This window comes from Heterocephalus glaber, unplaced genomic scaffold (assembly GCF_053883595.1).
Source record: "Heterocephalus glaber isolate CG9 unplaced genomic scaffold, H.glaber_assembly_v1.0 deba00000347, whole genome shotgun sequence".
Classification (NCBI taxonomy): Eukaryota; Metazoa; Chordata; class Mammalia; order Rodentia; family Bathyergidae; genus Heterocephalus; species Heterocephalus glaber.
In genome coordinates, this window is record NW_028258143.1 from 57,904,980 (window position 1) to 57,932,315 (window position 27,336).

At 38.3% G+C, this 27,336-nt stretch overlaps 2 protein-coding genes across 4 annotated transcripts; one reads left to right on the plus strand and one right to left on the minus strand.

Annotated features, from left to right (window-relative positions):
* Window positions 1-951: 951 nt before the first annotated feature.
* LOC147829980 (uncharacterized) lies at window positions 952-2,118 on the minus strand. Its single transcript, XM_087197463.1, has 2 exons — window positions 2,056-2,118; window positions 952-1,987 (listed from the first exon to the last, which is right to left on the minus strand). Exons 1-2 carry the CDS (start codon window positions 2,116-2,118, stop codon window positions 1,382-1,384), a joined length of 669 nt encoding a protein of 222 aa, XP_087053589.1. The 3' UTR covers window positions 952-1,381.
* On the plus strand, window positions 1,898-24,502 carry Plekha3 (pleckstrin homology domain containing A3). 3 transcript variants are annotated; one of them, XM_087196668.1, is made up of 9 exons: window positions 1,898-2,156; window positions 6,349-6,465; window positions 12,281-12,436; window positions 14,596-14,732; window positions 15,780-15,944; window positions 17,841-17,925; window positions 19,324-19,367; window positions 20,193-20,308; window positions 23,206-24,502. In XM_087196668.1, the coding sequence occupies exons 1-8, from the start codon at window positions 2,117-2,119 to the stop codon at window positions 20,280-20,282; spliced, it is 834 nt and encodes a 277-aa protein (XP_087052794.1). In that variant the 5' UTR covers window positions 1,898-2,116; the 3' UTR covers window positions 20,283-20,308; window positions 23,206-24,502. The 3 variants fall into 3 exon arrangements, with proteins under 3 accessions (XP_087052794.1, XP_004868202.1, XP_021102798.1); XM_004868145.3 differs by lacking the exon at window positions 17,841-17,925; XM_021247139.2 differs by lacking the exons at window positions 1,898-2,156; window positions 17,841-17,925 and adding an exon at window positions 4,798-5,510.
* The last annotated feature ends 2,834 nt before the right edge of the window (window positions 24,503-27,336 follow it).

The following is a 27,336-nucleotide window of genomic DNA, read 5'->3' on the forward strand; positions in this document are numbered from 1 at the left end:
CGTGGGGCCTCTGAGAGGGAGACAGGCACCTGGCGACTTTTAGTTGTGTATATTTATGGGGATTTCGGGGTGTCCTTAAAGTGGGTTATTTAGGATGTGTATTCTCTTTTCTGTCGGCTTTTAAAACGCAATGATTTACATACATTTGAAGCTGAGATCTGCTGTCTTAATAGCATGCTTCCTGAGAATGAGGGTTGATTGTAGGGGGCGCAATTTACAGGTGAAAGGGACCAGGAGACCCGGTTCACAGGCTCCTTAAGGCCCTTAGGACTTTTTCTTGGAAGGGAAAAAAAGCTTGAATAACTTTTGTGTCTTGAAGCTGCAGGTTTTTAAAAAAGTACGGTTTTAATATTACAATCCTCCTTGTCTCCCATCCTTATTCTTTTCTCTCCTATTTCAAGGGAACTAGAGGGTTTGGAGAGGGGGATTCTGGAAGGAAAGCATAAAAAGCAGGCTTTGGTCGCTCTCTAGGTGCTTCTGGGGTTTCTTAGCCCCTTCTCCAGGTCAGAGTCCTGCAGTTAGGGGTTCCAGGCTGCAACAGTCACATACAACCTACACCGACGGGAAACAGCCCGTGTAGGAAACACCTACACTACGGGAAACACCTACAGGAAACAGCCCCCCTGGATCCCAGGTTCAGGGCCCGGCTCAGGCGACTGGGGACCTGCAGCCGGCTTACGTTTCTGTGCCCCTCCTCTGGGGAGCACCCTCCTCCTGAGGGCCTGTAATAGTAATAGCGTAATAGTATCAAAGAGAGAGAGACAGACGCTCTTGCCATTTTCTTGACAGTGCTATGGATTCGAATTTATCCACATCAAACAAGAAAACAAGAATTGGGGATTTTTTCAGTCTCACAGCTATATTTTGTAGCAGGGATTAGGCCAAATTTGTTGGACACAATCCTGTCCTCCCATTATAGTATGAAAACTTTTAAACATGCAGAAAAGTTGAATTTGACAGTGAACATTCTATAACGACCACCTCGATTCTATCATTAATGTTGAGTTGTATTCATCAATCCATCTATGGGTTCACCTTATTTCCAAGTGAATACCCAGATGACCCAAAGCGAAGGCCTGGCAGGGTCTGGATGAAGTGTTATTGCCTCAGGCAGCTGGAACCGCTTTAGGCCACTGCTTTGACTTTGCAGAATTCCATAAAATCTGAATATCACTGTAAACTATGTAAGGTGGCAACCATTTCCAAGCAAGAATTTTTTTCATAAAAGCTAGGGGGAAACCCTCTAGCTATTGAACACAATTCTAAAGTGCAGTTCCATGGTTTACATTCTAAGTAAAATTGTGGCTCTCCAAGGTTATGTACTGGTGCCATGACAATTCCTGGGCCGAGGGCCGGGCCCCTTCAGTTATACACTGCCGGCCTAGGAGTTCATTTCTCCGATCCCAAGTGTGAGAAGGATGCAAAGCACGCAGAAGTAGCACGTCTTTTTATTTTCTTTAAAAACAAAACCAAACAAAATCCAACTACTGACAGGACCTGAGGCTTGCAGGTAAGAAACGCGGAAAGGCCTAAGTCCCTGCCCAGGGGCTGCGCGCGCGGCGGGGCCCGAAGGCCTCAACCCGGGGTGTGCGGCCCAGCGAATCCGCGGACAGAGGGGAAGGAGAAGGAGGACGAAGGCAGCCCGGCCTCCTCCTCGCTCGGTTCGGCGCTCCGCGACAGGCAAGAAGCCGAGCCCGCCCCTCCAGCCCCGCCGCCGGGGAGGGGTTTCCCGCGACGCGCCGGCCCCTTTCATCCAGGAAGTGAAAGCGACGTCGGGGTCAATGGAAACAAGCGGGGAGCCCGGGGGCGGGAAGGAAGGCGGGCGCCGGGCCGCGGGAGGAAGTGGGATCTGAGGGCGGCTGCGGTCGTTATCTCGCCGCCGCCACCGCGCGGGCCAGCTGGGGATGCGTGAGCGCGCGCCTCGCCGCCCCGGGCTCTGAGGGCCGCCACGTCCCCGCGTCGTCGGCGGCGCGCGGGCTGAGGGCGGCTTCGGGCCGGCGGGGCCGCGGAGGGGGCCGGGCGCGCGGGGAGGGGCGGTCCAGGCCCCGCGCCCACCGTGACCCCTTCCGCGCGCCGGCGCCGGGACAGGAGGATGCGCGGCTCTGGGCTCTGAAGCATGGAAGGCGTTCTGTACAAGTGGACCAACTATCTGACAGGTACGGGGCCCGGGGGCCGCGGAGGCAGCGTCCCTCGCCCCGCCTGGCCCGCCGTGACCCGTCTATAACCCACCGCCCCCGGTCCCGGGCTTTCATCTCCGGCTCGGTCCCTGTCTCTGAGCTCTGCGGGGCAGGTGGGCGACTGCCACCTTCCTTCCCGGAGGGTGGGACGTGCGCCCCGCCGCTTCCCTGGCCGGTGATGGTACTTCTGGTCGCCTCCGGAGCAGTTCGCAGTCCCCCGACGTGTGTTGTTGCACCCCTGTCCTCACTCACCCTCCAGAGCCAGCATTTTGTGCATAAATGAGTTGTCGGAGTAATTGGACTGGAATAGACTCTTTAAGATCAAGATTTAATTTTAAGAGAGGTTTTTTGTATTCTTTTAATTTCCTTAAGATTTTATTTCACTTCACTTGTTGAGGTTGTCTGAGCTTAGCGAACACGGTTTTGGAAGCTGGCCCCTAATAATCTCTCAGGGAATGGTTTCCAGTGAGGTATCCTTATGTTTGGGAATTCAGGGGGGAGCACAGTAATCGGAGCGAGCAGGTCGGTTTTACCCATGAGGTGGGTTGGAGGAAAGAACGCCAGTTAGGCATTTCTGCGGAAGTGAAGTACCGGACTCGAACAGCCTGGACTGGCTTATTAAAGGCACGTTAAATCTAACTTGTAGTTCAGTCTTTGCTGGTAACCAACACTAAACGCAAGTGGCCAGTTATCACAGCGTCTTCTCAGCTTGGTAAGGCCGGGGTGATCAACTATTTTATCTTAGAGATGACTTCGACTCCTGAATTCTATCATCTCACCAAATTAGAGGGAGGAGATTGGTTTTAAAATAAAATTGAATAGTAAACAAATTTCTTGTGCAGGTATGATAGGTAAGTATTGACTTGCTGTCTACTTGCTCTGCTGAAAGTATTCCCTTTTAGTAATTATATATATAGTACTCTCAACTTTTGTCCGCTTGACCTGGTACACAATTTACACATAAACACTTTCAGCATAAGTAAGTGTAGTTATCCTTGTTTTTTGATTAGTTAGAACACTACAGTCAGATTTGTAGCCGCAAATGCTTTAATGTTTACAATATACAGTTTTACTTTTTTCAAACTAAAAAGCTGGACAGTTTATTTCTATAAATGGCAGTTTTTAACAGGAAACATTTAAAAAGGCAATATTTTTTATTGAGCATTTTCATGTATTGAGCAGTTAATCTGTTTGGCTGAAGTACTGTAGTGTTAACTGTAAGACAGTGGCATCTGTGCTTCGAGATACAAATGATCACCCCTTTGCAAATATTCATAAGCATGGTGTCCTGGGAAGTCATGCCACAGGAACTATTTATTAGTAGCCCAGAGCAATTGGCATTTACTGAGATTAGTCATAATTTAAGGTGAAGTTTCACTTGGTGTAGAATTTCTCTTTGGCAGTTCCCTCATCTGTGGTACTTCTGATTACTTTCTGGTTGAGCTTTTAACCACCCATGTTCTGGGTTCCTGTCTTTGCAGAACATTTTAGTTGACTCTAGTAAGCAATGTAGAGCTTGCCGAAATGTAGCTTTTTGCTTGGAAAAATTCCATTTTTAAGATTTAAATTTGGCTTCACAGCATGCTGATTATGAATTTTAGTTTATTTCAGGTCAGAGGATGAGCAGCTGTTTGTAAGTGATTTAAGGCACTTTCCAGTGTAAGATAGTGTTGTTTGATTTGGTCCTCTCCTCCATACTGGGCCTTGAACCCAGGGGCTTCAGGATGGTAAGGGCTGTATCACTGAGCTATGTTCCCAGCCCTTTTTAAATTTTTAATTTTGACACAGGGTCTTGCAGAGTTGCCCAGGCTGCCTTCAGGCATGTGATCCTTCTGCCTTAGCTTCCCAAGTAGCTGAGATTACAGGTGTGCACCACCATGTCCAGTTTATGCTGGTGTTATTTTAGAATATTTTATAGAGAGTAAGTTTCAGTAACATTTGATAGTTTAGGATAAAAAGTAATTTTCTTTAAAAAACTTTAGAAAAGGAATAACCTATGAGTCTTTTTTACAGGTACAATCCTCTTCTGTAAGTGTGTAAATCAATGAGAGATTGTTACATTAAATACTTCAAAAAGTTATATAGAGATAATTAACAGACTCGGTTAGATTGCTATAGTCAACCATAATCATTTTTCATATTCCTAAAATTTTGAATGAATTGCTTTGATCAATATTTGTTTTAAAAAGATAATTGAATTGCAGTAATAATGTAGGCTTGCAAAGTCATAATTTGTATTATAGGCACTCTGGCTTGGGGTGGAAAATAACATTTTCACCTCACCTTCCTTGTAATTTGTTTGCCAAAGTGAATTAGTATTTGGACAGATAATGTTTTTATCATTTCTATGTATGTCTGGACAATACGTTCTCATGGATAATATTGCACGTCTGTTGTGGATTACATGCAGTATCTCACTTTTCTGGTATTCATTTTTTTTTTCAGTCACTTGAGAAATACATTTTTAAGCACTTGTGTGCCAGGCACCATTCTTGTTGCTGGGAATTCAGTGATAAACAAGATAAAGTTCATGTATCAAAAGAACTTACCCTCTAATTTGGAAGGTCTCATTAAGGAATAAACATAATGAATTTTCCAGGCATCTGAAAATTGCTTGGTTTGTTTTATTTATTTTAGACATCTATCTTTCTGTCCTGTTTTATGGCATTCTCTTGTCAACAAGGCATAGAAAGTAAAACTTAACCTTTTTATGATGACTTAACATTGTCATTTCTGTAGTGTCTCAAGTAAAGCCTTTCAGGAGGTTGTGTCTTTGTGTGTATCAAAGCATATGAATGGTTCACCCTTCTGCCCTGTCTTAGTACTAGCTGGCCCTGGAAAAATGGAGTTAATTAATCATATACTAGGCTTTGGCCAAAGTGACCAGGATTTGAAGACCCTGATAATATAATTTAGCCTGGAACACTTGTGCTGCATTGTGACTTAATAGTTACAGAAGGGACAGATAGTCATCCTGCCTCCAGCAGGCTTGTAAATTAGTGGCAGGCTTGATAAAATGCCAGGGAACACCAAGTTTGGCTTGCAAGAGGAGCATAATTTGGGAACTAAGAAAAGCCATCATTTGATAGTTGCCAGCCTTGCCTTAGAGCTAAGTCTGTATGATAGGTGTATGCTCTCGTTGCTGAGTAAATAATGAATGATTGCAGCTCCTGGCATTTTTGCCTTTGCTGTGTAGCAGCAGTGAAGGGAAGGGGGGTGTTGGGAAATCTACATTCCTACCATGGGTTATAGGATCTTTATAGAAGACTGGAATTCATTTAACTCTCACTGTGTGCAAGGGAGTTTGCTTAGGCAACATCTTTTTAACACAAGGTAGGATCACATAGAATTAGGGCTGAGTGACACCTGAGAGATCCCTCTTTTTCAACCTACTTGTTTTGGAGACTTGGAGTTTTAGAAATTTATTGAAATGAAAAGATTTGCCCCAGGTTATCCAACAAGAATTTTTTGTTACAGTTTGAACCTTCCTAATCGGAAATCTGAAATGCTTCAGGCTTCCAAAACATTTTGAGTTTGGTGCCACAAGCAGAAAATTTTTCGTACCTGACTTCAATGATGAGTGACAGAACCAAGAATACTGTGTTATAGAAAATTACCTTTAAGCTATGTATATAGCTTGAATATAGTATCCATGAACATTGATGTTTATACTTGGATCCCATTCTTAAAATATGGTATTATGTATATGCAAATATTCAGAAATTTGAAACACTTTTTGGCCCAAGCATTTTGGCTAAGGGATACTCAATCTATACTTCATAACTCAAACTCTTTTCTTTCAGAAAAGAGGGAAGTTATATTGTACCCTGTATAGGACTGTCACTGAGGATGAGTTTTATGGGTTGTTAATGAATGGTAAGCTTGTGAGTCAGGATAAAGATGTTACTCTTTTTATGCTGATACAGAGATTTTTCCCAGAAATCTCTACCGGGCATTGAACTCGGGACCTTGCGCTTGCAAGGCAAGTGGCGGAACCACTTAGCCAAATCCCCAGCAAGGACATTTTGAGAGGGTGCTGGCTATTACAAATTTCGTTGTTAATGTCACTGAGAGCCAAGAAATTAATGTATATGACAGTATGTGAGATCACATTTTTCTATGTGATAAAAATAATGTCTTATTAACCTTTTGTTATTTATAATCTTTGCAGGTTGGCAGCCTCGCTGGTTTGTTTTAGATAATGGAATCCTATCCTACTATGATTCACAAGATGATGTTTGCAAAGGGAGCAAAGGAAGTATAAAGATGGCAGTCTGTGAAATTAAAGGTAAGTGAAAATATAGAATCAGAGGAATTTGAAGTTATGTAGTAAAGAGTTCTATAGCATGCCCAGCACAGGGACAAAAGCATTTCTAACCGTGTAGTGATTTTCTGATACCATTTATTTCCCTAGCAATCAAAAGTGGCTTTTAGCATTGTTCAACACAGGTTTCGATAATTCTCCCTCTATAACTGTACCTAGAATAGAAATGGAAAATAGTCTTCCATTTTGGATGTGTGGATGCCACATTAGTGTCCGTGTTGTGTCTGCACGTGTCCCATTTTTTTGCTATAGGGTGGGGAGGTGGGGATCATACTCAGGACCTTGTGCTTGTGAGGCAGGTGCGATGCCACTGAGCTATATCCCCGGACCCCAAGTGTCCTATTTTATTCTTATAGATAGAAGAGTACTGTAAAGGTTGGGACCCAAGCTCTGAAGATGATGGGCCCAGCTCTGTGGGGTTTTGATAAAGTACAGATTTGGAGTCCTAAACTTGGGTTCTCTGCTGAATTGGAGATGAGCTCTTTTGGATGATATAGTTCCCTTTACTTCCAGTAGGGTGGAGCTAAAGCAGTAGGTCATGCTGCAGTTTTCATCATAGCTTCGTGGACCAGTGATTCATTTGTATGTATGGTTGGGATGCATGGGACAGAAGTCGGGAAAATGAAATCATACAAAATAGGCCATGCATGATGAAGAATGGCTATAATCCCAGCTGTTTAAGAGGGTGAGGCAGAAGGATTGAAAGTTTTAGGCCATCCTGGGAAACTTAGGGAGACTCTGTCTCAAAATAAAATTTAAAAGGGCTAGGAATGTAGCTCAGTAGTAGAGTGTTAGCCTAACCTGTGTAAGGCCCTAGGTTCAAGTTCCAGTACTGCAAAACAAGCAGCAACAACAACAACAACACAAGCATCAAAAAGAAAAAAAAGATAAAAGATTATAGTTTGTCAAACAATTGAAGGCAAGCTAGAGCACTGTAGAACTGAATGTTAAAACTCCCTCCAGGCATTTCTCATTTCTCCTCTCCAGCTTAAATACTTGTTTTTCGTTAAGGGTTGCTCTTTTGACATGGTGAGCTCTTGCTCATAGCTGCCAAATACTCCAGAGTCATTGTACTGTTCCATGCATTTTCTTATTTAAATTAAACCAAAGCAGCAGCTAATGCATTGTGCTGCATTTTCCAGGGCTAGATTGCTATTTTCAGTTAATTCTTAGTAAGGTTTACCCAAGGAGATAAAACAGATTTTTCTTTTTAGGTGCATATTCTTTAGCTACACATCTGGTTTCTCACTTTCATCTCAGAATTTACTAATGTTATGGCTTTTTCAGTATTAGTGATTCTTAGTGTTGGGTAATGTGTCATGTTGGGAGCTTTCTCCAAACTGCACATGCCTTCTAGGTGATTGTACAGTAGTATCAAGTTCCCCTAAGTTGAAAATTACTAATGTACTAGTGGATAGGGGTTATGGCTGTATAAGATACAGAAGCACTTCAGCCTGATGTATCATTTCTTGTGTATTCGCTACGTGAGGTAGAGTTTTGTTGTTTATTTTTAACAGACATACTAAAACGTGCTACTTAGTGTTGGCTTTTCATGTACTGGTTTTTTGAGTCTGTACAACTCAATTTCAACTACTGTCACCAGCTATAACATTTCAGAAGTCCTCTTTTAGAATTTCCTTAGGAGTCTGTTGATAAATACACCTAAAAAGCTTATTTGGAACATTAGTTTTTCTTTTAAAACTGGTGGTTTTATTTCATCTTGTCCCCTGATTTAATTCCACATGCAGTTTGATCAAAATTTCATTTACAGTTCAAGTATTTTTCAGCTTCGAGGATATTTAAAAAACAGCTGCAGAATTCTAAGTCAATTCGAAAATAGTTTCAAGCCATGGCAGCATTTTTTTGTTGTTGTTTGTTTAATCATTTTACTGAAGAATAATATATGCACAGGAAAGGTTGTTGAAGAGTGTTAAAAGGGAAAGCATGAATGTAGGCACTACTAAGGTCGAAAATGAGGGTGTTGCCAGCAGCTTAGAAGCCTGCCCCATGGGATCCCCTGAGCCACTGATCACCTTAAACAATAATCAGTCATCTGACTTTCATAACTGCATGTAAGTGTTGTCTACCTTTAAATATTTTATAACTGGAACAGTTCAGTATTTTCTTTTGTGTCTGGCTTCTTTTATTCAATGTTGGTTTGTAAAATTTACCCATATTGTTCCATATAACTGTAGTTCAGTCATTCTTACTGTGCAATATTCCATTCTGTGAATCTCTCACAATTAGTGTATCTGTTCTAGTACTGAAGGATTTGGGGGATGTTTCCATTTTAAGCCACCATGAATATTTTTTTTAACTAAAAAATGTATGTACATATTTATTATTTTAACTATTATTAAGTGTAGACTACAGTAGTATTGAGAACATTCTTGTATATTTCTTTTCTGACCAGCATATATCTAGAAGCAAGTAAAATTGCTGAGGCATTGAGTATTTCATACATTCAGCTTTAACTTGTGTTAAAGAAAAAATTATTTTTGGCAGATAACGGGAGGATGACTGTGATCAAAATACATTGTAATGAACCCCCCATCACGTGAAACCAGTGGGGAGGTAGGTAGTGGAGGGAAAGTAGGTCATGTGGGAGTACAGATCTGTCAAAATGAAACCCATTAATCTGTATAACCAATATGCACTAATAAAAAATGTGGGAAAAATTATTTTTGACATTTGTTAAAACATAAGGTACACTTTAGGACTGTGATAATAGATAAAATAAGGACTGTTTTAATGAGGTTTTACAGTAAAGGAGAGGGATTGAGCTGAACTTCTAATGCAACAAAGAGAAGTGGGAATTTATAGCCAAAGCAGGGCTCAGGATTGGCAGATGACAAGTTATTAAGAAGAAACCTCAGGGACAAGTGGGAATTTTAGCTAAACCATCCTATCAGGACTTGCTGAAGGCAGGCCAGGGTGATCATTTATTCCCCGGGAAATGGTAAGAAATGAAGAATTTGGTCAAAGATAAAAGGTGATGTGATACTGAGGGTGGGTTTTTTTTTTGTCTCAATTGACTTAACAGGGTTCTTTTTTTATTTATTACTTGTTCATTTATATTTATTTGAAAAGAATATTTATAAACAAATGATAATAATAGTGAGAAAAAGCTGACTTCATACAAGAAGTACTTTTCTCATACAAGAAAGAGTTTTTGCTGAAACTGGTCTCTACCAGCATGGAGATGGAAGCTCAGTGCAGCATGGGACTCACAAGAGCCTGACTGAAATTTGGTTAAGAAGGTGATCTTTTTCTTAGGTAATGCTAAACTCTTTTTCCAGCGTGCTTATGTCAGCTTATTCTTCACCAGCAGAATGTGAGAATTCTAGTTGCTTTATGTTGTTGCCAAAACCTGGTCTTATCAGTGTTTAAAATTCGAAGTATTTCTAGTGTGTATAGTAGTATCTCATGGTGGTTTAACTTGTATCTCAATAACTAATGATGAGGATTTTTTTTTTTTTTTTTGGTATTAAGTGGCCATTTGAATATCGTCCTGTTTTGAATTCTCTTTTGAAGTCTTTGGCCCATTTTCTAAACTTGGTTATCTTTCATGTTAATTTGTAAGAATTTGTATAATCATGAGTCTTTTTCCCACTCTGTAGTTTGTAGTTTCATTCTGCTACTGATGTCTTTTGATGAACAGTTGTTCTTAATTTTGATGGTTTAATTAATTTTTATTAGAGCTTTTTATGTCCCACTTAAGATATCTTCTGCATTACTTTCTTCAAGGTTTAGTGGTTTGCATTTTATATGTAGGTCTGTAGCAGGTCTGTAATTAACTTAAAATATATGTTTGTGAAGAGAGTCAGGTAGGAGTCAAGATTAATTTTTTTTCCCATATGAATAACCAATTGACTGAGCCTATCTATTGAAAATAGTAAGCTTTTCCCCATTGCACTGGAGGGATATCTTTGTCACAGTGTTGTATGTTCTAGAGTATTCTGTTCCCCTGTTTTCTATTTTTGTGTCAGTATCACACAATGTTAAATAATTTAGCTTTATAATCTTGGTATCTCATAGCCTAATTCTTTTAATTATTCATTTTTTATTATTGTCTTGGCTATTATTGTGCCTTTGTATTTTTTATACATTTTAGATTATGCTTCCACATATCTACTGGAATTTTGATTGGAATGACATTAAATCTGTAGGTCAATTTAAGAATTTTATTCTTAACAATGTTGGGTCTTTTGATCCTTTAATGTGATATATCCTTATATGTAATTTAGGTATTTGATTTCTTTAAGTAATGCTTTGAAATTCTGTGTATTGAGGTCTTGTTCATCATTTTCCCCCCAGAGACTTGATGTTTTGGAGGCATCATTTTAAAATTTGCCTTCTCAGGTGACACCTTGGAGGTGATCACCCTTGAGTGGATGCATAAATTCTGATATGATTAAAAGTGAGTTAGTTTAGTTTCACTTTTAGCAAATACGATTTGAAATTAGAGCATTGTTTTAAGGTGGATATTGGTTCTTTCACTAAATTTAGCAGTTAGCAAAAAAAATCCTTGAGGTTTGGAATTTCACTAGTTTTGTCCCAGTGTGAAAATCTTTTGTACTTATCATTGATTGTTGCATGGTTACAACTTCCAGTATCTACATCCATGTAAGTAGACTAGGGCAGCAAAGGTTTTGTGGTACTTATTTGCCACTGAACATCCAGTCAAGATTCTCAGTATAATTGTTTCTCTAAGTTAGGGCTTCTGCCAGACTTTGTAGGCACTTGTAATTTGACCCTACCCAGCTTGTCCAATTTTGAATATGAATATTACATGGCTATACAACACAAGATGCCTTTTAGACTTGTTTCCTAATTTCCTCAGTACATCTTGTGTTTATATCCTCATTTAGGTTTTTTCTTATGCCGTTTTTCTCCTAATTCTTGCTGTCGTCAAATCTTGCTCTTGAAGCTGAAGCCTTCTTAAAACTTCCTATCTTTTGTTACCATTCTTGTATAATTACACATGAAACCTCTGACCAACAAATTCAACATTTCAGTGTACTAATTATTTTTGATGTGTCAGTTTGCTTCCCTGGCTATACTGTCAGTTCCTTAAGGGTAGCAACTCCCTTTTCTTACTATTTCTCTTTCCCTTCACCAGCACTGTTCTGCGCTGAGTAAGTACTTGTTGATTGTTGACGGTGTAAGCACAGTTTCACCCTACAACAGAGACTTGGGATCGGCTCAGCATAATTCTTGATTAACTCTTCTTTGAGTATTAGAAGGTATACGTGTGTGTGTAAGAGAGGAGGTGAAAGTAGAGGGAGAGTTATGACCTTAATTAGGGGCATATCATAGAGCTACTGTTCTCATGGAAAGTGGCCATGATTACCATTTATTTCATTCCTCCTGTATTCCAGGCACTACCCTAGGTTTAGGCATACCAGAGCATAGATTCTGCTTTCAAACAAGTCAATAAAAAATGTGTAATATGTGCGACATGCATTATATGTGTATTTAAGGCGTACAGCTGGCCCCAAAGGAGTGTCTTACTTCTCAGTAGTTAATTTATCACTGTTTTCTCTTTTGTATGCTGTTATTGATTGGGTAGCATTGTCTCCTGGGGTTTCTGAGCATGGTGGTTTGAAGGCTGCCCCTGGCTGGGCTCTTAGGGACCAGCACGACCAGTGTTGTGAGTCATGGTTTGTTGTTTTATGTGTGTGAGGCATCTAATACAGCGTCGTGTAAGAGTGGTGATTGGATTTTCCCCAAATTTCTTAAGTCTATAACTGTGTTTTTGCTTTGTTTGTCATCACAGTTCATTCAGCAGACAACACAAGAATGGAATTAATCATTCCAGGAGAGCAGCATTTCTACATGAAGGCAGTAAATGCAGCTGAAAGACAGAGGTGGCTGGTTGCCCTGGGGAGCTCCAAAGCATGTTTGACTGATACTAGGACTAAAAAAGAAAAAGGTAAGTATAATTTTCCCTCTTGTGATGAGTGTATTCTTTAACATAAATATAAATTACCCTGTTACTTTTAGTTTTCTATTCCAAGGAAATAAATAATAAGTAGAAGAAGACTTACATGTGTGGATCATCCTAGTAAAAATTTTGTAAACACTATAAAGGTATAAATTTACGTCAGTGTTCAGTAAATTAGTGCTTCCATTGGCTGATATATTATTATGCAGAGAATAAAATATCTATAGGGAATTTTAATGATGTGAGAAAATGCCCAAGGTTAAAAGCAGAACTCAAAATTACACTTATAGTATTCAGGAAAGGTATATAAGAATTGGTTAAGTTACATCTCGAAAGGGAATTTGTGAGATTAGCTTTTCATACTACATCCTTTGATACCTTGACTTTATTATGGACATATATTGTCAATTCAAAAAATAAATAAATAAATAAATAGATAGATAGCTAAGCAAATAATTTATGGTGTTAGTCTAATTATATGTAGATTAAATGTGAAAACAGTGACAGTATATCTTAATAGTGAGGTTGCAGTTTGATTTTTCTTTTCTGTATTTTTTCTTCTATTTTCTAAAATTTTTCATTGAGCATATATTACTTTTACATTTAAAAACAATATTAAGATAAATTAGTGAGAACAGTTACTGATACTGAAAAATGGAGACTGAGGATGGAATGTCTAACTATTCAAATATACAAAAGAACATCATGGATAAAGTATAGCTAAGATTAGGATAAGAAGGAATGGATACTCACAATAGCAGAAGGGAAGAAACAACCCAAATATCCATAGGTAGATGAATGGATAAGCAAAATATGGTATCTAGGGCTGGGGATTTAGCTTAGTGGTTCCGGCACCTGCCTCGAAAGCGCAAGGTCCCGAGTTCGATCCCTGGTACCAAAAAAAAAAATGTATCTATACACATACAGTGGGGTATTATTCACCCTTAAAAAAGGACACACACTACAACATGAACAAATCTTGAAGACATTATGCTAAGTGAAATAAGCCCATCACAAAAGGACAAATACTGTATGATTTCCTTATATGAAATACTGTGGATAAATTATACAGGCAGATAGTAGAATGTGGGGCAGAGCCAACAGGGAGCAGGGATTGGGATTAGTATTTAATGAATGCAGAGTTTCTGTTGGGAGAGATGAAAAAGGTCTGGAGATAGCTGATGGTAATGGTTGTATAAAATTTAAGTGTACTTAATGCCAAGGAACCGTATATTTGAAGATGGTTAAAATGGTTAGGGATATTTTACAGAACTAAAGAAGGAACAGACTTAAATTTGGGCAATAATTGATTTAGGTTAGCTCAAACGTGCAGGTAGAGCTGCTTAGGTATATTCTGGCAAAAGTGGCTTTGTGGCTAGGACCCCAAAGCAGTGCCACTGGCCGAGAAGCACCAGAATCCACTATTAAATAATTTTTTCTTTAGAGCATTTACTTCTAACTTAAAGGATATGGCCCTGTGAGTGGCTGAGATGATGACTGGATATTTAGTTTGTCTGGAGTTATTAAGGAGAAGAAAGTAAGCTCTTTATAAAAATTGTGAAAACAATGTAATGTGAAAATGAAGCTGAAAACAACAGAAGATAAACATGTTTATATACCATAGTTTTAATTGCATAAAAATTAAATATTTCAGTATGCTAAACTATACAATAAAGAAAGTTGAAAGAAAGCTAATTCTGAATCTGGAAAGTATTTGGAGTATATAAGCTAGGCAAAAGACAATTATTATCTTTAAGGTGTAAGAACTTTTATAAATTAGCAACTTATATGATAAGAGAAAACAAGCATCAGAGTTGAAAAAGTGTGTGAAGGCCAGAAATGCTAATTCATAAAACAAGAAATACAGGCACTTTTCAAATGGAAGAGGACAGATCCAGTGATCATCACTTTGTCTCTGTAAATCAGTCTACTTAAACTTCGTGGCAGACTTAGGATTGTCAATTTTTTTTCCCAACTATTGAAAGAGAAGATGATTCTTAGGGCCCTTAAGATCCTATTTCCAAGGTCTCTCATCTCTTAAGCTGTAGGTAATTGTACTTATTGCCATATTTTTAAAATAGCATTTTGTTTGTTGTTCAAAGAATGTGAAACTGATCTGATTGAATGGTGGTTTATGGTCCTTTCAGAAATAAGTGAAACCAGTGAATCTCTGAAAACCAAAATGTCTGAACTTCGCCTCTACTGTGACCTCCTAATGCAACAGGTTCATACAATCCAGGAATTTGTTCACCATGATGAGAGTCATTCATCTCCCAGTGTAGAGGTATCAGCAGAGTGCATCCTTTCATGTCTGGTTGTGTTTTGTACCACACTGGCCTGTCCTTGTGCATCCCAGAGGATGAGAGAGAAGCATCTTCACATGACTTGTGTCTTGCTATTCTGGCCTTTCCCTACTGTACAGACTCTGGAAATCTGTAGCTTTTGCTAGGAAGTGTGTCTGTGGCCTGAGTCAAGCATGAAGCAGCACATTTCTCCTGGGAAGCAGAGCCTGTCTTTGCAGCCAGTGACAGTTTGGAGGATGGAGTGTGCGGGTGGGTGGGGGCAATTCAGGCTTTGTCCTTTGGGCCCAATGCATTTGACAACTGCAATTCTCTTTCTTTTGGTCATAAGGCCCCAGCTTCCGGTGAGAGCTCATAACTTATCCACCAAGGGGCTCTCGGATGTTCTACTTCTGTGACCACCTTCAGGATTCTCATAGTTAGAATATAGTTTGGGTTAGGTTTCTCTAAAATGTATATACACATATATATATATGTATATATATGTGTGTGTGTATATATATATGTGTATATATATGTGTGTGTGTGTGTGTATATATATATATATATATATATATATTTTTTTTTTTTTTTTTTTGGTACCGGAGATGGAACTCAAGACCTTGCGCTTGCGAGGCAGGCAGCGGAACCACTGAGCTAAATCCCCAGTCCCTCTAAAATACATTTTTATACAGCTTTTCAATATATTTGGTTTAAATGCAAAATTTATTTTTCTTTGAATTTAATTTCATACATAATTGACATAAGAAATGGACATTTCTTATTGCTGCACTGCTTTAACTTTCTCAGGTAGTGCATTTTAATTAATTAATTTGGTACTGGGGACCAAACTCAGGACCTTGCACTTGCCAGACAGGTGTGGCACCACTGAGCTAAATCCTCAGTCCAGGTAGTGTAATTTAAATTCCCAGGTTTAACCGTACCCTAGTAAAGTGTCCACTGGAGATAATGTTTCATCACTTGATAAGGACATGTATGATTCCATGTAGTTGTGCGTGACTTTGTTCAAGTCTTCGTGTGTAATTTTTCAGAACATGAATGAAGCCTCTTCTCTGCTCAGTGCCACATGTAACACATTCATCACGACGCTTGAGGAATGTGTGAAGATAGCAAATGCCAAGTTTAAGCCTGAGATGTTTCAACTGCCCCATCCGGATCCTTTGGTTTCTCCTGTATCACCTTCTCCTGTTCAAATGGTTGGAACTTCTTGATTTTCCTCTAGTGATACCTTATCTGGGTTTTTGTTTTTATTTTTAAGGGTGTGTCTTAGTTACTTTCTCATTGCTGGGGCAAAATGCTTGTCACCCACAACTCTTAAGGAGGAGCGGTTTATTTTGGCTCACAGTTTCTATAAACCTCTACAGGGTTCAGTCCGTAATCAGGGGCTTCAAGGTAGGGTGGCATGGCGGAGGAGGCTTGCTTACACCATGGCAGGCAAGCAGAGAGAGGTGAAATGGGGAGGAGGGTACCCTGCCAGGCTACTCCTGCAGTGACCCACCTCCATACAGGAGGAGGCTTCACTTCCCAACATCACCTTTAGCTAGAAACTCACTGTGGATGTGGATTAGTCACACCCTCATGATCCAGTCACCTTACCAAAGCCCCTCCTATGAGTGCATGAGGCTTTAGGGGGACATCTAGGTATAATCCATGACAGGGTGGCAACAGACAGTGGACAGGAAACAGTGGGTGAATTCCTTTCTTTGTTCTCATATTCTGTGTGGGATCCTCTCAACTGATGAGCTCGGTATGTGTGACAGTGTCCTGATCCCCTTCCTCTTGGAGGGTGCTGTATTGCCTGCCCCTGAGCTGCTTTAGCCATTGACCTCTGGGTACCAGGAAAGCATTATAATGCTGTGTGTGCTGTGATGCAGAAAAGGTTGGGAGCACTCTTCCACTTGACAGTGGGGAAATCTTTTACTCATGACGAGATACAATTAAGCATATCTTTGAAGGAGTTGGGGGGGACTTGAAGCATGTTCCAATGGGAACAGTATTCTCCGGTCAGCATTTGGATTTGAACCCTCCCAGTAATCTGTGGTCCTCAGTTTCTTCATCTGTAAAATAAAGTGTCTTTTACATCAGAAGGCCATTGTGAAGGATCTGACCTGCTTAATGCTGTGTCTAATGTTAGTTTCTTACTCCTGATTATCCTGAATAACTAGAGCTCTTTTTGCCGAGGATAGTGGATTGTTGCCTAATTTATGTAAGAGCATTCTTTTCTAATCAGTGTATGATGGACCAATAATGTCCTGTGAGACAAGTCTACTATGAAAATGAGTTTTATTGTCACATTCGTTGGGAAAACTTTGGTTGACTTAATGAATTGGGTTTTTCTGTCCCAATCTGAGAGGGACAGTCTGCTAGGATGTCTCAGAACCTCTGTTTTGTTTGTTTTGTTTTTTGTTTTTTGTTTTGTAGTGCTGGGAATTGAACATGCTAGCAAGCATTCTACCACTAAGGTACATCCCCTGGCCTTTTAATTTTTTTTATTTTTTGAGACAGACTCACTAAATTGCCCAAGCTGGCATTCAACTTGTAATCCTGCCTCAGCCTCCTGAGTATCTGAGATTACAGGTGTGTACCACTATGCCTGGCTTTCAGAGCCTATCCTATGTTAAAAGTGTATTATAAATCTCTAAGAGGGAGAAGTGTAGTGCGCATTGTTTGTGAATTTTATTTGACATTTTAATCCTTTTTGCTTATTTTTGAATACCCTCTGACTGTGAGTATCAGTAGGACAAAATATTGCTTTTTTAGAACAATTGTAAATATACTGTAAGCCAATAAGTAGCTTGGATAATTGAATGAAACCGCTCTTGAGATGGCTGTGTAGTGCTGTGTTCCTGAGGTAGGTATACTAGGGATACTCTTTTTTTTTTTTTAAGATTTACTTTATAGAGTCATGCAAAAACACCTCAAAGTTCCCTCAGTTTTGCATTGAACTTGTCAAGAAATGTGTTCAGAGAAGTCATACAAGTTTTGTGTATAAGAAACTATCTCTGTTCGTTTATTTTTTCAGTACTAGGGGTTGAACTTGGGACCTTTACACCAAGCTACATCCCCAGACCCTCTTTTTAATTTATTTTGAGACAAAGTCTAAGAAGTCACGAAGTTACCCGCTGGGCTGGAACTTGCAGTCTCCTGCCTCAGCCTCCCAGAATGCTGGGATTACAGGTGTGTGGTACCATGCCTGGCTTAGAACTGTCTCTTTTATGCCAGTCTTTTATTAGTAAAAAAATTGCAAGGTATTTAGTGTTAATCTAGGACTAATGGGTTAGAGGCTGCTTATTCTTCCTAGCTGTGCCACTTGGCATGATGCAAAAAGCAAGAGTTGCAGATTCTGGTACTGTTTCTGGCAGCACTTAACCTGGAAGTCAAGGTCAGACAGATGTCAAGGGCAACGTGTTTTGTTAAGAATAGTGTGTTATTTATTGATATGAAAATATTTTATATAAAAACTTACTGACATGAAAGCTGGACTATTTGAGAATTCCATATTTAATCTGATCTCTGTAACCAGTTTATGTAGTTAATCCCCCAGTTTAGCAAACACTTGGATTTAACCTTATTGCAAATCATGAAAATTCAGGAAGTTGCCACTTTGACACACAGAAGGAGTGGTTATTATAATAGTAAGGATGGCATTGGATGAGTAAGTCGAAAAAATAATTTCTGTTACAATGAGAGGTTCATGTCTACCTGCATCTTAGTATCTGTCAGATGTATGTGGGCAACAAATCGGGTGGGTCATATCTGTTACCATTTCAGCTGGGATTTGTCAGCAGCTAGGGGTTTATGTTCCAATGATAGGAGGCATTTACGTAACACAAATGTTAGGCCTGGGCTAGAGACATCTTGGGGCTGTGTGTGTAAAAGAAACCATCTTAAACTTTTAGTATAAACTTTGCTAAATAGTCTGTTTCACTTGGTGCCTCCCTTTATATTTTGATGGAGTAGTTTGATCTTCTAAATTACATTTAGTATTTGTCATATTTATTAATGCCCAGCTTAATCAGATACTTATTTTTAAAATGTATGTTGAAAAAAACCTATTTGAAGCTTAAGGGTCTTCCTCTTGAGTACTTTAAAAAGTCGAATTATTATTGCCCTCCTCCCTGAAAACCATAGCTCCCTGAGTGATGAATAGTGAAGAGAAGCTTTGTTGCCTGACTTGACTCTTCCCCTTCAGAAGAAAAGGGAGAGACATTTATTATGACATTTTCTGGCTTGCTGGACATTCCTTTTTGTCACAAAAGCATGGAACTTCTGGATTCGTTATATATACACTGTTTTCTTATGTATCTCTCTATATATGTAAAATTTGGCTTTTAGTATTGAGAAAAGAATACAGCATGTTTTTGGTATGTGTTGTGAAAATTCCAAAGAATGGTTATTAGGGAGAAAGCTTGACATGCTACTGATGTTACTTGAGTCTATAAAAGATAAGTTTTTTTTACCAGGCATCTTTTTCTCCAGATAAATGTACATTAATTAGGATAATATTAATAAACCAGAGCTTTATTAATACTACTTGACACGAAGACTGTGCTAACTTTTTTTTTAAATTTCTAGATGAAACGTTCTGTCAGTCACCCTGGTTCTTGCAGTTCAGAAAGGTAAAGTGACCCTTTTTTTGACCAAATTCTCTAAAAATTGTGCCTACCTAGGGAAATTTTTTGGGCCTTGTAAGTGCTCTGAAATGTAAACTCTGTGTAAAGTCTGGTTCCTGTGTGCTCCTCTCAGTATCCCTTTGTGTATCTCGTAGGCTTAATCAACCATTGACAAACTTGTTCTTATAACAGAAATGTTTCCAATTGTTCTTTATCTTTTCTCCCTTATGAAATTAGATATAAAAACCTACAACATTTTTTTTTCTGGAGGTGCAGCATTGTCAATAAGTACAGCAGTGTTAGGGCATCATAAAATAAAAACTAGTGTGCTGTTCTGTGGTGATGATTTGCTTCCATGTTTAATTTTTTTAGACTGATTTCTAGCCTTGTTTTTGGTATCATTATCTTCTTGTGGTGCTCTCAGAGAATCTACCTCTAGCATTTTTCCTAAACATCTTGCCCATCTCCGAAGTCTACTGTCTTTGATCAGATATGGATTAACTTTAGATACACATGCTTTAGATACATTAAACCTTTAGTTTAATATTTTGGTAAACCATCTTATGTGCATACTGTCTTGCTGGACCCTCCCCTCTGAAAGAGGTCTCCTCTTTATTGTACTCCTTTTCCACTTAGTTCAGCTTGAAGGCCCTGTTATCCAGCTTACCAGCTGGGTTTGGCCTGTGAATGAGTAGAAACATTGCTGACACAGCAGGTTGGACTTAAAAACAGTCCTCTTTCCACTTAAAGAGAAGTCATTTACAATTCTAGTTAAGGGTGTTTTCATTTGTTTCAGGCCTTGAAACTTAATGCTTTGTATTTAATTTGCAGGAGCAGCTACTCTATAAAAGAACCAGTGTCTGCACTTCACCGACTCTCCCAGCGACGCCGAAGAACCTACTCAGATACAGACTCTTGTAGTGATATTCCCCTTGAAGACCCAGACCGTGAGTTAGATGGCTTTGTCTCTTTCTTTGGCCTGGTTAGTACAATTGTTGTGGGCTCTATAATTTCTGCAACTGGAGGATTCTGATATTGGAAAACTGTATTTTGCTCTTGGACTAATTCCTTAATTCAAAGCTAAGTAAACCGCATGCAGTCAACAGCTGGTCATATATTCTCTTATTAGCTAAGAAGTGCTGAGGATTGCTTTGTAGATATCATATATATACTGATATAGATGTATATATCTCATAATCTTTTACCTCTATTACATTTCCATTTAAAAAACATTTTAGGTGAATTGCAGGTAGCATTCTGGGGAAAATAAAGGCAGGTTTTAAGTCCAAAGAATAACCAGCCAGCCTTGTTATTTATATGCCTTAAAATTGCTGAGGAAAATAATTTTATCTGGTAGTAGTGGTGAATTACTAGAGACAGCATAATGTAATTTTTAGGAAAAGTTTTATGATTCATGTTCAAATTTTTATTTGCCTCTGAAGAGAGAAAGCTTGAAAGTGTGTCATGATGTCTAGGTTGATAGTAGTGACAATTTTCATTGAACATAAATACAGTCTTATTACATCTCCATGAATAGACTTTTACTTTTTGAAGTCTTTACTATTTCCAGTGAAGCCGTGTGGGATAGAAATTCTGTACAGTTCCCAACGAAGGACTGTATCATGCTCCAAGAGTTTTATTTGTAAGTCATTTGTTCAGAACACAGATTTTATTTCTCTACTGGAAGTGACATGATAAGTGGTGGCCAACATGGGACCCCAAAAATGGTGAATTTCTAATATTTGAATATTGTCTTAGTTACTTTTCTCTCATTGCTGAGACAAAAGACCTGATACCCAAAGTTTAAGGGGGAAAGGTTTATTTAGTTCACAGTTTGTAGAGGTTTCTGTCCATAATTGGCTGGCTCCAAGGCAGGGTGGCAGAGTGACAACAGTTCATGGCAGCTGAAGACACAAAAGCAAGAACCTTAAGAGCATCTTTCTGCACCTTTTATCTTGTTCAGACTACCTAGGGCAGGTAGAACTCACACTCTTAATCCTGGTGCCCGTGGGCCTAGCCCCACCATGAATCACCACACACTCTAGATTCAGCCACCTCCAAAATAGCCCCACCTCATTCACATGAGGCTTTGAGTGGACATCTAAACACAAGACATAGCAAGTATATTGAAAACTTTGACTAGGATAGCATAGTTTTACTTAACCAGAAAATTAAACAAATTTCATTGGAGGAGGATGCACAGTTTGTGCAGAAGGTGGTGATTCTAAATAGAACTGCTGACCATTTTCACATTTTTCAAAGGTGATGCACCTTTTTTTAATGCCCATTTAAAAATAGAACTAACAATACATGTATTGATATAGAACTTTGTGCTCACTGCCATTTTGAACTTAAGTGGAGACAGTGGGTAAAGACATGAAGGAAGGGGAAAAGGTGAGCATAGAGAGGGAAAGGAAGGAAAAGACTTTTCTGGCCAATTGAGCAAAATCTGGAAGAGAGGAGGGAAGAAAATTGAAGAGGTTGGGTATGTATAAAAATATGTAGCTGCACACGGTGGCACACACTTGTTATCCTAGGATAACTTATCCTAGGATAACAGCCTCTCGGAGGCTGAGCCAGGAAGTTTGAGCCCAGCCTGGGCAATTCAGTGAGACTCTGTCTCAAAATAAAAAATAGAAGAAGGTCTGGGAATGTGGCCCAGTGAGAAGACCCTGGGTTCATTCTGTAGTAACACACACAGAGACACACATGTATCACCTGAAGCAGGTAGTATAGTTTCTGATTCTCCTTATTTTTTTATGTCTTTCACAAATAACTTAATCCAGAGCTCTGTTCTGCCTCATCCTTTTCTCTAGTTGCTACTTTTTTTTCCTTTTTATAAAGAGGACCATTTGTGAGAATTTTAATTTATTTTTTAAGGCTAGCCATTTTCTCTTAGCTCTCTTTTTTTAGGCACCCTCGCCCTGAATTTTTATAAGATCTGGGTGTGCATGCCTTATTATATTTACCATTCTCTAACTGGCTGTTCGGACTAGAACTTCTCAAAATTGGCAAGGTCACAAGTTTCATCCTCCTTTTGTTTATGCTGAAGTTAGTGTTTCAGTTAGTAGACAGAGTTAGTACTCTTCCTTATAAAGTAGATATGTATTATAGTAGTTGAAAGTCTTTATCCAAAAATATTCTTCTTGTGGAGTCTAACTTCTGTGTGTTAAGAAGATACTTTAAAAATTAAAAAAATAATAGATGGTATAGGTAAGTTTAAATAATACATGTAAAAAGTATAGCTGCCTTCGAACAGGACAACACCAGGCTGTTCAGCTGTGTTTTCTTTGAGTTGCAGTGATAGTTCTGGGAATTGCATCCCTTGTGGAAACATAGGAACTTTAAGTATGAGGTACTTTAGCACCTAGCTCAGAAAGTCTTATAATGAAACGAAGATCTGAATTTAGTCTAATTCTGTTATTAATTGTGTGATCCAGAGTAAGGTATATAACCTGTTTCTGGGTCTTAGTTGCTTTGCCTAGAAACAAAGAGGTTACTAACAGCATTAAACCAATCAGGCTGAAAAACAATAGTTAAGAAAGACTAAATTCATTTCAGCAAATATTTATTGACTGCCCACTATGTACCAACCATGGTTATAGCAATGAACAAAATAAAAATCTCTACTGGAGATAGTTTTGTAATTTATCTCATGAACTCTGAAATTTCCCTTGACTGTCAGTAGTAAAAACGTTAGATTTTTCTCTATTAAACAGACAAAAAATTAACAGGAAGCTAAAAGAATTTAATGTTCCTGAATAGGAAATTTAAAATACTCTTTCACAGAGGACTAGAGTTAACATTCATAAGATGTTTAATTTTTTAATTAATTTTTTAATAGGACCTGTTCACTGTTCAAGAAATACACTTAATGGAGATTTGACATCAGCAACCATTCCTGAAGAAAGCAGATTTATGGCCAAAAAGAAATCTGAATTGGAAGATCCTCTTCCATCCTCTTCCTGAGGAAATTGAAGTGTCCAACTTCCTCTAAGTATTGCTATGCAAAAGCTGCTGTAATTAAACTTGTTATATGGGGTAGTTTTTCCCTTTACTTAGGATTTCTTGCACTTTACAGAATATTGTAAATCAGACAAACAAAAAAACAACTCACATACTTTTGAAGTGTATTTTATCTTTATATAGTTTATTTGCAAGAGTATTTTCCTAATAACTTCACAGTACGATGTGCATCTTTTTTCTTTTTTTTAAACAAATGATGGTGTAACATTTTGACATCCATAAAGACAAATGTAGATATTTTTCTAAAAAACTGTGAGGGACTGATAGCTTGGTCAGTGTGTATTGTAGTTTATAAACATGAAATCTTACAAGGTTTCAGTTTGACAGAAGTGTGATATATGTAACTTGTGCCATGGACCAAAAGGTCACTTTACCCCTGCTTAAAGTGAGTTATGATAGCAGCTTGATGGTGATTGTATTGTGTTCCTTTAAGCAAAAAGGAAAAACGTAATATTCTAAATATCTTTAGCCCAAATTGAGCATTTTTCAAAACAGATTCTGCTGTCCTTCATATATGAAGTCGACACTACTGATTTGTTGATACCAAATGTTGGGTTAAAGTTCGAGTATTTAATTTTTTATTTATTTATTATCTTGTTGCATCAAAAGATGATTGCGTTCTAACTTTTGTTACCTACCAAATTTAAGATGTGTATGCACTGTTATTTACATTGTTCTACAAAAGAGGTTAATGTTGTAGTGACCTTGCTCACTCAAACCAGGAAATAAATGGCTTTCAATGGAAGAAGATTTTAGTGCTTTTATTTTCCTTAAAATAGACATTAAGCTGCTGTTGTAAGGCATTGTTTGCAGCTCTTTAGAATATTTAGAGACAATTTTTTATTTATGAATATTTATACAAAGAAGGAATTCTGTCAAGGTGACTGTTACATATCACTTGAAAATGACATTATTTAGTTAAAGAGCAAATAGCATTTTTTGGTAGTGCCTGTCCATCTCTATTGTCAGTGTTTACCTTGTAATCTGTTTTTTAAAAACTTTACTTTGGGGTGATGGTTTTGTCTAAGGTTCTGGATGAGCAGCACTTTAAAACAAATTGGCTTGGTGTTTTTAAGTTAATCATGTTTAATAAATACGTGTTTTTTGCATTTGAACTCCAGATAATGCATTGTATTTCTTACATTCATTGATATTCTGTCTAGTCTTCATTAAGAGGTCTTTACTGATTTGATTTTGTATCTTCAGGCCTGCTGGTAGATACACAGTGAAGCATACTTTGTTGTCTCTGAACTTGGAACGATGTGGCCTATTCACTTTTAACATTTTTCTTGTTAGTATACATGGGAATTTTTTTTAAGAGTTAATATTTGGTATTTACTAAAATGAAATCTATAATTACAGGCTTTCTTAAGTTAAAATGGACATAAGTAATCCATGTAAATTAATATATATTTAGATAAACAGCTTCTGAAATTGTGTTTTTAAATAGCACTTAGGTCATTAGACTACTGTGTTCGTGGAATCTTCTCCCGCTCATAAGTTGTGTTTCCTATGTCTAATTTGAAAGAAGGTAGTGAATTTTCATGTTGCGTGGATAAGCTGAGCTATATCTCCGGCCAGATTTTTTTATTTTTTGGTAGTAGGAACCTGTGCAGTGGTAAGACTAGGAAAGCCAAGGTGCAACTGGCAAAAGAGTTTTTCTGATAGTTATTTTCCGAGGTAATAGGTTTATAATGAAAATACTATAATAAGCTTTTGAATTCATAGAAGATAGTCAAATCCACTTTTTATTGCTTTACCCAGATAGGTAAGTTTTGAATGATTGTCTTTAAATATTTTTAAAATAAAGTGCTATCATTTCTAGTTTGTATTATTTCCCTTCCTTGAAATGGAAGCTTGAACAGGTGTGCTTATCCCTAAGAATGGCTTTTGCTGCGACTTGGAGCCACTTTTTTCCCTTTAGGAACCTTTGTGCAATCGTGTTTTGGAGGCAATATAAATATATCTGGATTTTATGTTCAGGGTGGGAGTTTTTTCTTTTGTGACTGGGTCTTACTGTGCTGCCCAGGCTGGTCCTGCACTGATGGCTCAGGCAGTTGCTCACGCAATCCTTTGGCCTCAGCCTTCCGAGTGGCTGGGACCCTCTGGTTTTTATCTCAGTTTGGATCAATTAGTTATAAAGCTTAAGAGAACCTTACAGAACTCTGTATTTTCCAGGGTGCCTGACTTTTCTGAATTAAAAAAAAAAAAGATGAACCAAGTAAGAACAATTCTGTAAGAATTTTAACTTGTCAGTTTTTTCTATGATTTATAGTTATTGGTAATCCTTGTTTGCTTTGTTTAGACCATGGGGTTATCGAGAAATTTGGTAACTCTTAGCATGTCAGTGGTCTTTTAAGCAGAACCAGTGCTTGCTTTTCATTCCTGTTTCCTGGGCCCTTGATGATTAGAAGGACTTTGATGAGAATTGTTTTGTAAATGAACTAAATTCGAATACTCTTACTTTATATTGGATTGTAATGTTATCTTCAATCAGAATAAGTCCAGAAATGGATAATATTGCTAAATTTAAATTCCAGGGCAAGCGATAAAGTATCTTCCTTTTTACAGATGCCCTAGAACCTGTGACCCTGAATTGTAGTTTTTCACTATGTACCATCATTTAAAAAAATTTGGAAATTCACTATGAGATCTCAGAAAGTGTGTCTTTGTAATGTGTTAATACTAGACTGCTGTTGATACTAATTCCATATACGTTGTTATATCATTAATTTGAACTTTACCAGTTTTCCTTTACTTAATGAGGTGACTCTGCGTCTCCTTGGATCCTTGCTGTTGTGACTTCCATGCAGAGCAAATGCTCTACCCTGAAAGGAAGCTAGATTAGGCTGCTGAGCTCCTTGGACCAGGCTCCTCTCAGTAGCCATGGGTGGGTAAGTAAATGGAAGGAGCTGCTAGATGGGGCTTCCTTTCATGGGGCTTCCTTTCCATGTCTTTCTGGTTTTCCAGTCCTCTCTTTGAATTCATGATGAATTTGTAATGAAAAGGGGATTCGTCCTTCTCCCTAACTTAACATCAGAGACACAAGCACATTTAATTCTTAAAAATTAAGACTGTTTTCTAGTATTTATCTTCCTGATTAGAAAAGTTATGCTACTTTTTCTTGAACTATTAATTTCAGAAAAGATTTCTTGAATTCCTTTTATGGTAGGAGGATTTACTTATTTTCACACTTTCTCTCCTTTTCTCTCTCATCCCTCCTACTGTAGATTTATATTTACAAAACTTCTGTTAAATCAGTAGATAAAAATATTGTTCACTGATGAACCACATGACTATCATTATTTTCTTTTTGCTAGAACAGTTCCCTTTTTATTGTTCAGTAATGGAGCAAGTGCTCTTATCAGTGAGCTGCTCCCTAGTCTAGTACCTTTTAATTTTTTATTTTGAGATAGAATCTCACTAAATTGCCCAGGCTGGCCTCAATTTGTGATCCTCCTGCCTCAAATGTCTCCACACTTGATTGAGTGGTGGTTTGGAGTCTGTAATAAATAATTTTCTCTCAGAATTTTAAAGGCAATTCTCCGTTGTCTTTTAGCCTTCAGTATTACATGAGAATTCTGATGTCCTTCCTTTCCAGGGAAGCTATTTTTACTCTGTGGAAGCATTTAGGAGCTTCTCTTTACTTCTGGTATCTGATACTACTTAATGGTGTGTGTCTTTATTCATTCATTTTGTTAACTATTTGATTTGGTTGAGCCAGTCTCTTAGTAGATTTCTCTACTTTAATTAAGAGAAATTTTTTTGTGTTGCCTTTTAAATTTTGTTTTTTAAAATCCTGGGGATTGAACTCAGGGCTTCAGGCTGAACTCCATCCCCAGCCCCTTTTTTATTTTGAGACATTCTCACTAAGAAGTCACTAGGATGCCTAGGCTGGGCCTGACCCTGTGATCAATCCTCCTGCCTCAGCCTCCCAGAATGCTGGGAT

Excerpts from the sequence above, each read along its gene's own strand:
- Plekha3 (XM_004868145.3), top strand. The coding sequence starts at position 2,117 with ATGGAAGGCGTTCTGTACAAGTGGACCAACTATCTGACAG. Across the intron at positions 12,437-14,595 it reads TAGGACTAAAAAAGAAAAAG|AAATAAGTGAAACCAGTGAA; the intron begins GTAAGTATAATT and ends TGGTCCTTTCAG. Across the intron at positions 20,309-23,205 it reads TCCCCTTGAAGACCCAGACC|GACCTGTTCACTGTTCAAGA; the intron begins GTGAGTTAGATG and ends ATTTTTTAATAG.
- LOC147829980 (XM_087197463.1), bottom strand. The coding sequence starts at position 2,118 with ATGCTTCAGAGCCCAGAGCCGCGCATCCTCCTGTCCCGGCGCCGGCGC. Across the intron at positions 1,988-2,055 it reads GGCGCGCGGAAGGGGTCACG|CCGCCCTCAGCCCGCGCGCC; the intron begins GTGGGCGCGGGG and ends GCCGGCCCGAAG.